The sequence below is a fragment of the Micropterus dolomieu genome, linkage group LG10, assembly GCF_021292245.1.
Source record: "Micropterus dolomieu isolate WLL.071019.BEF.003 ecotype Adirondacks linkage group LG10, ASM2129224v1, whole genome shotgun sequence".
Lineage (NCBI taxonomy): Eukaryota > Metazoa > Chordata > Actinopteri > Centrarchiformes > Centrarchidae > Micropterus > Micropterus dolomieu.
The window spans coordinates 2,588,785-2,601,107 of NC_060159.1; the positions used below are offsets into that span (position 1 = coordinate 2,588,785).

The window sequence follows — 12,323 nt, forward strand, 5'->3', positions numbered from 1 at the left end:
ACTCCCATTTTTTCCCCCCCCCCCCCCCCCCCCCCCCCCATTGCATAAATTAAAAGGTGCTTTTTCCTCAGTGTTTCCCACAGGATTTGGAGAGACTGGTGGGTGGATCCGGGGCCCGAGAGGGTCAAGTAAAGTAAATTACATGTGTCCATTCACTTTTAAAGGACACATGCAATATGTTTTATACTTTCTGTTAGTATAATCCAATTAATCTTATTTCCATACTGTATAGACACCTTATTTTGAAAACTGGATGTTGTCACATGTGTATCCTCCTCGCGCTAAATTCATCAAGTCCGACCAATTTGATAAATAACCTTTTATGTGGTTCTGGTACGGCGTAACATGAAGACTTCACAGCCTCTCTTCAGGTAGGACTCTCATACTGCAACACTTGACAATGACAGGATAAAGTCTCTAAACTGCCTGTCAACTCGCTCTGGGCTGTTTCAGTGGAACTAACATAAAGGCTTGAATACGTGTGCAGCTAGCTTAATCGCCTTCTCAGATCCGAGTGACAGAAACACTCAAAGCAGGTCAGACCATTTGTTTTCTTTTGGATGAGCTAGGAGACAATTCAGCAGAACAGTGTCTGCAAACGGCGAGTTTTGGGTCTTTCTCAGACACTTTAAAATGGTTCCACACTGCCGACATGTCAACGTAATTGTTCGGTAAAATTTATTCAATCTTGACTTATTAGGCCGAACACTGAAAGTGTTTTTTTTGCTATTTTTGGCTGATTAATTTCGGTGGCCGAATATTCGACACATCCCTACTGGAAGCAAATAAAAAAATATAAAAAACACATTTCACAGCAGTAAGTAGGCTTACTGTAGAAACCTACAATAGTAGCTTACAAAGCTTTCAGTCAGTCTCTGTAGGATGATATCGCTGTACAAAAGTTTCTCCACATCACCGTAGCAAACATAAAGCAGCCTATAAAACAGTCTGTGGGTCATTTTCCAGAGATCTGATTGGTCAGTAGGCAGCATTTTTATAGAGTTGATCTCTTATCAGAGCCTGCTCTGGAGCCAGTTAGCCGTTCAGCATAAGTTACCATGGAGATCTACCGTGGTAAGAGGTGAACCACCATCGTGGCACTGAAAACCCAGGGTTAGCCCTGAAGTTACCTGGATAAGCTCAAATCCTGCTTCGTGGTACAGGCCCCAGGTTTAAAACAGTGTGGACAAACACACAGAATTATCCCCTTTCTGAAGGTTTTCTGGCCTTTATCAGAAGCAGGCAGCTGTTTTCAGCGAAAATAGATCTGACCAAACAGCAGACAGACAAAGTTAGCAACTCGCTGATGAACACAGTGAAGCAGAGCCAGTGTGAATCCATTTGCCAACATGCTACCTATATCAACTTCATGAGGCCATAATATCTCAAACAACGCGTGTTCAGCCCGTCGTGGAGTTCTGCCCCCAAGTGTCAAAAAATGATTGTGAAATAAACAGGAGGGCTGCAGAAGTGGAAAATCAAGTCCTGTTGTATCTACAGCTGCAACTAATGATCAATTAATCGATTAGTTGTAATATCTTTTGGTTGTGGACAGAACAAGACATTTGAGGGCGTCCTCTTGAGCTTTGGAAAACACTGATCTACATCTTTCACCATTTTATGGACCAGACAAGTAATCGATTAATCGAGGAAGAAAATAACTCACACACACACACACACACACACACAAGTAATTTGTACTTCTATAGTTGTGATGACCCTCATTGATATAATGCGTTCCCTGGACCCTTACCCAAACCTTAACCATTACAACTAAAATGCAGGCCATAACTCCATTTCCAAACTCCAACAAGCCTATTTCTTGTCTTAACCTTCAAAAAGCCCTTTGAAGTTCTGAGGACCGGCCAAAGTGTCCTCACTCGGTTAAAATGTTTTTCTGGTCCCCACACACACACACACACACACACACACACACACACACACACACACGTCAGTGGTTTTAGCTCCTACATGCAGTCACAGGCCTCAATGCTTTCTGTCATTTTAAGTGTTTGGTGAGCAAAGAGTCACACTTGAAGTGTTCATAATGTCACTAACGTTATAACCTAACTAATTAAATCATCACAGCCCTTCATACAGATGGAAAGCGTCAGTGTCCCAGGCTGACCTCTGCTGCTGCTGCTGCTGCTGCTGGATCCTTGGACTCCACATACACAGACCTGAGGAGGGCGAGCAGCGGCGCGTTCTTCTGGTTCATTGAGTCCGCAATCTCCGCAGCTGAAACACACAACATGCTCGTCAACAGGGAACCTGTTCCCGACGTTTCACTGGACAGCTTAACTGGTAATGTGCGTCTGAAGCTGAGGAGCCAGCCTGGCCCCGGTGTGACCCCCGAAGGGACAGTTACCGCTTCACACACTCACCTTCAGCGCTGCCGGCGGGGGGCGGGACGCTGCCCGCGTGTCGGGGTGCTACCGCCGGCTTCTCCTTGGAGATTTCTCGGTGTACTCTGTTTTCCAGGTTGAAATTTCTGAACATACGCGTGACTCGTGCCCCCATGTTTGATAAGTTGACAGAAAGCTACCAATAAAGTTTAGTCAAACTGTCGACGGTGAGCGAGGAGGTTCATTTCCCAGTGGAAAGGCGAACAGAGGATTAACAGCGACACCGCGTGGCTGGGAGATTCCGTTATTCTTCATTTCTTTATCATCAGAGCACACACTTAAAGGTTCTACTGGTCTATCACGAACACACATTTCAGACAGGGTCAAAGATCAAATCATAAGTGCTCAAAAATTTACATTATGAGGACATTGTGAGAAAAGTCATAATTTTGGCCAATTAAAAAATTTGAAATAGCAAGTCCAAACTGACTTATATTTTTTATTATATTAATACAAATTATTAGTATGTATAAATATATATGTTAAATATAATAATTTATATTATAATTGTATTTTGTTGTTCATTGTTCCATTGTCCTTTCATTTGTCACCTATCTGTATATACTTTTTTTATATACTCTTTATTTTTTATTTTTTACATACATACACAATAACTAAATGTTTATAAATGTGTATCTTTGTTTAGTCCTTGTTCTTATTTTTATTTCTATTTATGTTTAAGTACAATAAAGCTGATAATTCTGACTTAATACCTTATAGTTATTTTGTTATTACTACTATTGCTAATTATTTGTTAGTATATGTGCAGTTGGTTAATGTAGCTTTAAAAACAGTACTTATTGCCAAATGTTTACGTGTACACACACACACAGTATATCAGTATGTGTGTGAGTGTGTGTGACAACGATGCAATGGTTTTGTGTTCTAGACTGTTCTCTCTTTTGATCTACAATAGCTTCCTAATAAAGGCAAAATGCCCCCATAATACATTTTAAAATTAAAGACGATAAACTGGTGCACACAGCAGAATATATCCTTAAAAATGAAATAAAATAACAACAAATCCAAACCTAGAACCAATAAGGTCAATATGTCTCAGATTTCAGAGACACAAAACACAATGTTTGTGCATGTAATATGACCAATGATCAAAAATCAAATGGTCATTTGATATTCCTGTCCTCTAATAATAATTAGAATAATTGAATTTTACTTTGACTGGGTGATTCTAGGAACGTACTAAATTGAGAAAACAACTGTCAACTTGACTTGAGTTGACTTGATTGTGGTTTTGAAAGGAAATAATTTACATATAGAATATTTGGGTCTATTGGCGACCTGTCCAGGGTGTACCCCGCCTTTCGCCCAATGTCAGCTGGGATTGGCTCCAGCCAGCGTGCAGCGTGCAGACCCTGCACGCATGATAAGCGGGTGACAATGGATGGAAGGATATTTAGGTCTTGATCTAATAGATGATTCTTCTTTCGAGTGTAACGCATACATTTCTAAAGTCTACAGTTCAGAAGGTGAGCAGATGGACGGCCAGCAGATGGCAGGATTTTATTTCCTAACACATTCAAAAAGGCCTAGTCATACAAACAATGTTTTGCCTCTTTCTGAAGTTCACGCTTTATAAGTATATAAATACAGCCTCCCCGTCTGTTTGTTACAATGAGGTTTCATTTTTTAGTAATACAAAGTAAATACATCAGTTATCACTTCCATCCCCATTTTGATCCGGTCACTTTTTATGTGAGGAAAGGCAAATGGAGCACATCTGGAAATGATTATCTGCTCAATCATAACAAAACAACCCGCAGCATATTTGTGAGAAGAGGAATGGAAAGAAATTATTTTCACTTCACTCACTTACTGGTATATGACTCCTGACTTAGGAGCTAATGAAAGTCACAAAGTCAACAAAAGGCCAGAGCCTCTGAGCCAGTGATGCTTCGCAGTCCAGAGCTCTGCACACAGCAGGGCTCCCTCACTCAATAAGACTAATCGATGGCGGACAGAAATGATCTTCTTTTAAATAACAAAGGGGGGAAAATCACCAGACGTACTGTGAAAATGAATTTATTTAGCTACTGATAAAATACAGTAGCTGTCCCTGAGTGTTTTTGACTGTTTATCATTTCTATCTTACAGCATGGAACCTGTGGATTAAGCAACACTTGCAGCTCTGAGGCATGTTGATGCATGCAAGGCTTTAAAGACCAGTAGGTGTTGAGTGTCTAGACTACAGTGACTTGTAGAGTTACAACAAATTTGTATCAGCATTGTCATGAAATAAATAAAACCCTTCACTGTTCAGAAATACATCACTCCTTATACAGGCTTAGTGACTCAGGAAAATCGGAAAGTCTGTAAACAGATTTTGTACATTTAGACAACGTATTTTTATAAGCTTAGAAATTATACATTATATATGGTGACCAAGAGAGCTCAACACACTGAAACTTAAAAGGATATGATATTCTATTTTGTTCTTTTTGGCAACACATCTCCTGTACAGACCTAAACCAACACTGAGTGTATCTACTAACAGGTTTTGTGTGTGTATCCAAATCCTGATGGATCTTCTTCCTCTGTGCCACAGTTGTGCTCCATTGTTATTAAAAACACATAAATGAGCCACACTGTTGCACAGGCTGACATGAACACACACACTGTAATTATTTAGACTCAGTCCCACACACTCACACCGACCTCCTGTGGTAAATACTTAGAGCTCCAAATCTGTTATTAATTATCTGCTGCTGAAAATAGTCCCCAACAAATGCAGCACTTCCTCCCTACAGTGACCAGCTGTGAATTACTGACCTTTAAAACTGAAACTTTATATTTGCAAAACTTAGTAAAGATTTAAATCGTCAGTATGAATGAATGAGCATGGGGCTGTGAGACACAGACAGGTTAGAGAAGAGTATTAAGAGACAGACTAACACATCGCTGGTTTCAAAAAGAAAAATATAAAAGGTATGACCTCATCCTTTAAGGAACCAAACATCTTCTTCACTTTGACAACACATTATGTTACATTTAGAAATAATCGCTGCAAATACGTAAAGCACAAAAACATTTTGTAAAATATCCACCAATGTAACAGCACATATTTAGCATAAAGGAATGTGCTGTATGTACAAAAAACACAAGGAAATTAAGAGTGGTCAGTTGCAAGCTGTACACAACACCTGAACTGAGTTACAACACAATACATGTATCCTGGGGACACTAATGCTGTTCATGTCATATCACTGACGTCAACATCCAAGTTGTGATCACAACTGGGACGCGCAGACTTTTCAGAAAGCGCTGCTGTATCCGACTCTTGGTACCCTCGTAGCAAACATGGACACCTGATGCCAGCTAAAGTCCGTCGCTGAGTACAATTAAAGCCAAATTTAACCCTCACACGATCAACTCTGCAGTCATACAATCATCTCAAGTTGTCTGATGACGTGAACACTTGCACATCATTAACATGGGCATCTCAACCATCCATCCCACGTTGACACGTTAGGAAAAGCACAGGTTTAAGTAAAAACATTAAGGGTAGCTCGGGTCTGTTTGACAGTGAGCCAGCATGCACAATACAAAGACCCTTTATGTTTGTGGAGCTCTCTTAGCCACCGTAATATAAATATATTTTCCTTTTGTTTTTTAGTTCACTAGGGCAACTGCTACTAACAAGTATTTTCATTGTTGTTTGGTGTATAAAATGTCAGAAAACAGGGAAAAACAGGGACAAATGTGGATCGGTGTTTACCAAAGCTCAAGATGACATCCTCACATGTCTTGTTCTGTCCACAACCCAAAGATATTTAGTTTATTGTCATTCACTCGACACAACACACACTGGATGCCCACCTATGCAGGTAGTAATTTTATTTACAAATGGTAAAAAAATGACCAAAAAAATATATCTTGCTTTCACATATATACATTTAAATGTATTTCTATCAACTATGTAGACAGGACCAATCTCAAGTACAGGTGAGGCAACTGTTTTATAGTGGCTAACCTTGAGGTCTGAGACACAGCAGGACCTCTGAACGCTACAAAGGACAAACTTGACTCAGACTCCGCTCTAAAGCTCCACAGAAGCTTATTACAGCACAGGTGGTCTGGTTTCATCTTGGCAATTCATCAATTCCTATTTGGAATCAGTTGTTTTTCCTGAACACCCATTAGGTAGATCTTACAGGTATTAGGCCATTGTTAGAAAAAAAACATCTGAGATTTCAAGAATAAAGTCACAATATTTTTGGGGTATAAAAATAATAACGTTACTGGAATAAAAGTTCTAACAGTATGCAAGTATAAGTAATTATATAATGCTAAAAATCATATTATGGGGATAAAAGTCATAATATTAAAACAAGACTGCATATGACTAAGATATAAGTAGAAATCAGTATTTAAATAAGCATCACGTAACATTATGACTTTTGTAAAAGTTTCTGAAAATCTACTTTTTTTTCTTGAAATCTCATTTTTTCCCCCTAACGGTGGTCCTAATATTCTGTCGTAAGGTCCGGCTCAGACTGAGGTGTGGGGTGCATTTAGTTCACCGTGAACAACAGGTCGTGTGTAGTGGGAAGGCCCGGACATGCTCCCGATGTTAACACTGTGTGTGGGAGCAGGAAGAGTAGAGGTACAGTAAGATGAAGCAGTCGATCAGGAGGACGGTGTAGAAACATCTCTGCGTGTGCAAGCTTCGACCCCTCTGAAAGCGAGTCAGTAACACAGCCAGCAGCAGGAAGAAGGTGGCAGTGTTCAGGAGGAGAAAGAGTCTTATGTAGGAGGCCGTGCTGGAGAGACCCTCGCTCCCTGCAGTGGCTACCATGAGAACCTCATTGAATTTGCGGCCCTTGACAAAGCCCCCCTTTCTGTTTTTGCGGCCGTCTGTATAATCTATAAAGGCCCGTGAGTCTGTATCCCCCTCCTCTGGACTGTCCTCATATGTACGCTTCGAAGTCCTCTGTCTCTCCTTCTTCTCATTCACTTCAATCTGTGCAAAAATGTCAGGTAGATTCTCAGAAAGCTTCTCCCCAAGGTTCACTTTCTTCCCCCCTTTACCCTTGCCCTGTTTGTTAGACATAGAAAACATCTTCTTGATGACCTCCTCTGTCTTCTTCTTGTCGGAGAACTGAAGGAGGCGCTCTGCAGTCTTACGGAAGCTGGCAGTGTTGAGAACCCGTCCTAGGATGTGTCTCTCCATCTGCTGGAAGACAGGCTTGACGTGCTGGAGGTTGTCCTCCATCACGTTGACATATTCCTCTACTTCTTTGGGCGAGCTGTCCGCCTCAGCCGGCGTCTTCTCGAACACGATCTTCTTGTGGTCCAGCAGCACCATGGCAAACAGAGGCTTGCTGGTGACCTCCCCGGTCAGCAGGTAGATGGTGTAGGAGTGTTCCTTGGTGGCCAGGTAAATGTCCACTCTCTGGTCATCGCCACGCAGACTGAAGCTCTGTACATCCACGCCTGGTCCAAAGAAAATGTAGGCCACCCTGGTGTGCGGGTACCTCAATGGCATTGTGACGTTCACAAAGTTAGAGCCATTATACGGGTACCCTCGAGGGTAGTTCCAGTATCCTACCACTCCTTTGTTGCTGTAGCCTGTGTCATCCATCCAGAACATCTTATACTTGTCTTCACCGTGTGATACAAACACTCCATGAACACCATCTACCTTTGTACCCTGGAACGGAAGTTCTGTGTTGTGGAAGAAGGCGCTCATGGCCCTGGTTGGGCTGTCGGCATCCAGGTGGATGTGGTCCACGAGGAGCAGGAGCTGTGGGTGAAGAAGTAGCAGGTTCCTCTGGAAGTTCCTGATCTTCAGCTCTGGATTATAAGCAGAATGTCCCTCACCACGGATGAAGACCATTCCCTGTCTCTCCATAGCTGCTTCTACTCTGCCCTGGGCATCAGCCGCCAGCCCCACCTTGTAGTTTAACCACTTGGAATCGCAGGCTTCTGTAACCTGTCCAGCCCACGGCTTAAAGCAACTCCCTGACACAGCCGAGCCAAACAACACCACATTGTTCAACAAAGTGTACTTGGGTCCGTACAGTGCCTCAGTGATGAATGGGACACCGTTTGGTGCAAAAGTGAAAGTGTTCTGATCAGGGTGTTCGTGACCAGCATTAAAGTTCTTCCACCCTTTGATCCACTCTTTGTACTTGTTCCTGTGAACGATGTCAAAGATGGCACGCCCCCCAATCTTCCCCGACTTGAAGGAGAGAAAGGAGCGGTTGGTGTCTGCAGGTAGAGCACTGCCATACGTGACCACGCCCCAGTCCTCGAAGTAGTGGAGTTGAGATGTTCCAAAATCCGATGGAGGCTTGGGAATCAGGCCCGGGTCATACCTACAGAATAACGCAAAAGGACAGATGTCAGGTGGTTAAAATACCAATACTGACATATTCAAAAGCAACCACTGACAGAAATCTCATCATTTTAAATTTGTTTCAGAGGGGTTTTTTTGTGTACACACGTTTTATCAACCTGCCTCACATGCACCGTACTTGTGTGATTCTGTGTTTTCCCAGAATACCTTTTGACAACCCTAGCTGTCACCCTATAGCTGTGACCTTGCTGCTTTCATAAATTAGTTCAGAATAGGGATGGTTATTGTACTTATATGTTCAGTTCTCTATCAATACTTTCTAAAATAAATCACTTTCCTGACATCAAAATACTGAGTGAAGTTTAGAAAGAATGAAAAACTCAGATATGAGTCAGTGTCAGTCCTTCCTTCTCCTCCTTCTCCTCCTGCAGGTACTGCTAGTAGAGGGAGGAGAGGCCTGCAGCTAAATTAATAAGAAGCCAAGTTTAAAGATTTGTGGCTAAGCTAAACAGGCTACGACAGACAGCTTTCGCTTTAGCTAATTTGTAACAATTCACAATTAGCCGAGCTAGCGTGCTGTGCTTATGTAAAACACAGTGCCTACCAGTGTTGGGCAAGTTACTTCCAAATGTAATACATTATAGATTAATAGTTACTGTCAACTGAGAGTAATTAGTTATACTGCAATATTACTCTCTCTAAATTGTAATGCTTAACACTACTTTTGCATTACTTTTGAGATACTTTTGAGTTACTTTCACTGCTGTTTAATGGGTGCATTTTTCTGATAGCAAGAGGTGCTGCATAGTATCTATCATCCTCTCTCCAGTAATCATGTTATCTTCACTGCACCTGGTTCACTTACTGTCTCCACTCTGCTTAATACGCTGTGTGTGTGTGTGTGTGTGTGTGTGTGTGCGCGTGTGTGAGTGTTCGTAGAAGCTCAGCTCTGACACAGAAAGAAGAGGAGAGACTGCAGCGTGATAGTAAATTATACGTTATATGTTATAAAGTATAGATGCTAGTGCTATATGCTAGTGTTGGTTAGTTGGTTCACCCGGAAGATTTGTTCTTTTGAACGAAATGTTCACGAACAACCCAACACTAGCATAGCTTAACTTAAAGACGGGAAGCAAGGGGGAAACAGCTCGTCTGGCTTTGTCTGTACAAAAACTACAATGTAAAAACATCAAAATGTGCTTTGTGTGCTGGAATTACTTCTTGGCCAAACCAGTGACTTGGAGTGTTGTCATCAATGTGAGGTTCCCAGCTACCAGCGGAGACTCCAGGAAGTCACTGGAAGGGCCAAGAAAAAGTCCCACAACCTGTAGAACTACAACATGTTATTTTTACATTTTGTTTTTTGGACAGATTAAACAAACGGGAGACAAAGTGTTAACTAGTGAGCTATAGATTTGTTGTCTTTTAAACTTGGAACAAAGCAAGGCTAGACGTGATCTTTCGATTTCCAATCTTTACCATAGAGGCTGAAACTATTAGTGAAGCAATGAATTTGTCAACTGACAGAAATGAATCAAACAATTTTGAGAATCAATGATGCCAAACACTTGCTGGTTGCAGATGATTTGCTGGGTTTTCTCTGGTTTATATTGTAAATTAGCCTTTTTAGGTTTTTAACTGTTTGAACACGTCCCCTTGACCACTCAAAAAAAAAAGATTAAAGGTAAAGCCTTAGATTCAAATATCCTGACCATGACAAGTCATCGGATATAAGAAATGTAGTCAATAGACCTTCTTCCCCTTTAATAATGGCTCTGAACAGAAAAGTATTTCCTGTTATGAAACCAAATTCAGCAGCTCACCAGATGAACTCTGTGTGGAGAGTACACCATCTCTGGCCTTTGCCAGCCTGCCCTGGCCCTTCCATCACCCTGTTTTGATGAATCAGATTGGCCAGCCAGTTTCCACTGCCATTACGCAACACATAACGGTCCAAGAAGACCAGCTGGCTTTCTGGCCCGTAGAACCAGTTGTAGTTGGAATCTGCAATGGCTACAGTCCGCTGAAATCCTGGGGGGACAGTTAACACACACAGAGAGCACAAGTTCAGTGATGGCTGCTGAAATTTTATATCATAACACACGGACTTGATTTGAATAAAATGTTGATGTGCTGACTGACTTGATGTTTGTAATGTGAAAAAGTTAATATCACTTTAAACAAAATGTGAAGTCTTTGTAAATTCTTACACACTACCACACAGAGCTCAGTACTCTTCCCTTCATCCATTCAATTCCCCCCCTTCATCCCTCCCTCCCCTTGGTCCACTCACCCCCTCTTCCCTCATCGCTTCCTATTCAAGCCGGTGCACACCTCTCTCATGTCTCATCTAGGTACCGTCTGGGGGGCCAATAAATTACTCGGGTGAAACCACTTCTGAGACGGAACCCCGACTCATCCTCCCAGACCAGCCTATCAGACGGCATCCTTCCTCTACCACCACCCTTCCCCTCTACATCCATTTATCCATTCGCACATACAGAATATTCATTAAACCTTTAAATGACATACTGTTGTAGCGTGGTCCTTGCTAGTGAATCTACCTTTCAAGATATTCATTACAGGAATTGAGTTAATGCTATTGCAGTATGGATAATTTGCAATCAAAATGAAGTGTTGCTAACATTCAGTACTGCCTTGGCACTGTTTCAGCATTTGCTTTTTGTCAACTGCATCTAAACACAAACATACACAGACACATGCAGTGCAAGGACAGCAACCCTACAGCTACCACTTCCAATGCTTACTGACGTTTTCACTGCTTGCACTGACATTTCAAACTCCTTCAACGGACATGTACATTGACGGTCTCTTCTTTCAGCACATGCACATCCTCTTAACATTTGAAACTCTTTCATCGTTAACACATCATATGACATTTCAGTTCCTTTCAGTGCTTACACTGCTTTTACTTACACTGACATTTAAGCTCTTTTTCGCACTTCCACTTGGCGCTTTTCACTTCCACTGACTTATCAACTGTGATAGTTACACTACTGTATCATACAGCTGACACTTCAACTCCATTCAGGGCTTGCACAACAACTGAACTGAATGAAACACTTGAATTGACAGTAAAATCTTTCAGTTAGACTGTCAATTGACTGATTTATAACCCATTTCAGTGCTCACACGCTTCATGCTTATACTCAGTCATCACGCAGTCATCAGCCTCCTTCAGCCCTTTCATTTCAACTGTCACTTTAACGTCTCTCAGTTCTCCTATTTCAATTCCTTCAAGTGCTTTTACTATTACTCACTATACTATACATTGCAGTTGTTTTAATTGTTTTTACCGGAATGTTTCATTAACGTGAGCACACATTATTGGTAAGGGGGCAGTTTATGATAATCTGGCCTTGTCTTCCTGTCGGGGGGGGGGGGGGGGGGGGGGTGTCTCTGGATCCAAGGCTCTCTTGGCTGATGTAATTAGAGGTGCTTTCTGAATGCAGCAGTGTTGCTCAGCCACAATACAGAAACAGTCGGCAGGGGGCTGTGAAATGTCCAAGCCTGATCTAGGGGCCCCTCCTCCACTGCTGCCCTCTCCTTGACCTACAGACAAAACTTCCAGGCTTTCAAAG

The 12,323-nt window shown here is 41.9% G+C and overlaps 2 protein-coding genes across 5 annotated transcripts in view; both read right to left on the reverse strand.

The window, feature by feature from the left end:
- The window catches only part of ndufaf4 (NADH:ubiquinone oxidoreductase complex assembly factor 4), a 3,534-nt gene extending 931 nt beyond the window's left edge, over positions 1-2,603 (reverse strand). The window contains exons 1-2 of one of the 2 annotated variants that reach the window (XM_046061515.1): positions 2,385-2,603; positions 2,137-2,238 (exon numbers count right to left, since the gene is read on the reverse strand). In XM_046061515.1, coding sequence (XP_045917471.1) covers positions 2,137-2,238; positions 2,385-2,520 — 238 coding nt within the window. In that variant the 5' untranslated portion in view covers positions 2,521-2,603. Of the gene's footprint in view, positions 1-2,128; positions 2,239-2,384 lie in introns of both variants that reach the window. The other variant, XM_046061514.1, reaches the window with a different exon arrangement.
- A 1,826-nt stretch (positions 2,604-4,429) lies between these two features.
- dse (dermatan sulfate epimerase) overlaps positions 4,430-12,323 on the reverse strand; it is a 28,380-nt gene continuing 20,486 nt past the window's right edge. For 2 of the 3 annotated variants that reach the window (XM_046061058.1, XM_046061059.1), the window contains 2 exons: positions 10,545-10,752; positions 4,430-8,740 (listed from right to left, as the gene is read on the reverse strand). In XM_046061058.1, the coding sequence (XP_045917014.1) occupies positions 6,994-8,740; positions 10,545-10,752 (1,955 nt within the window). In that variant the 3' untranslated portion in view covers positions 4,430-6,993. Of the gene's footprint in view, positions 8,741-9,939; positions 10,035-10,544; positions 10,753-12,323 lie in introns of those variants that run through there. The other variant, XM_046061060.1, reaches the window with a different exon arrangement.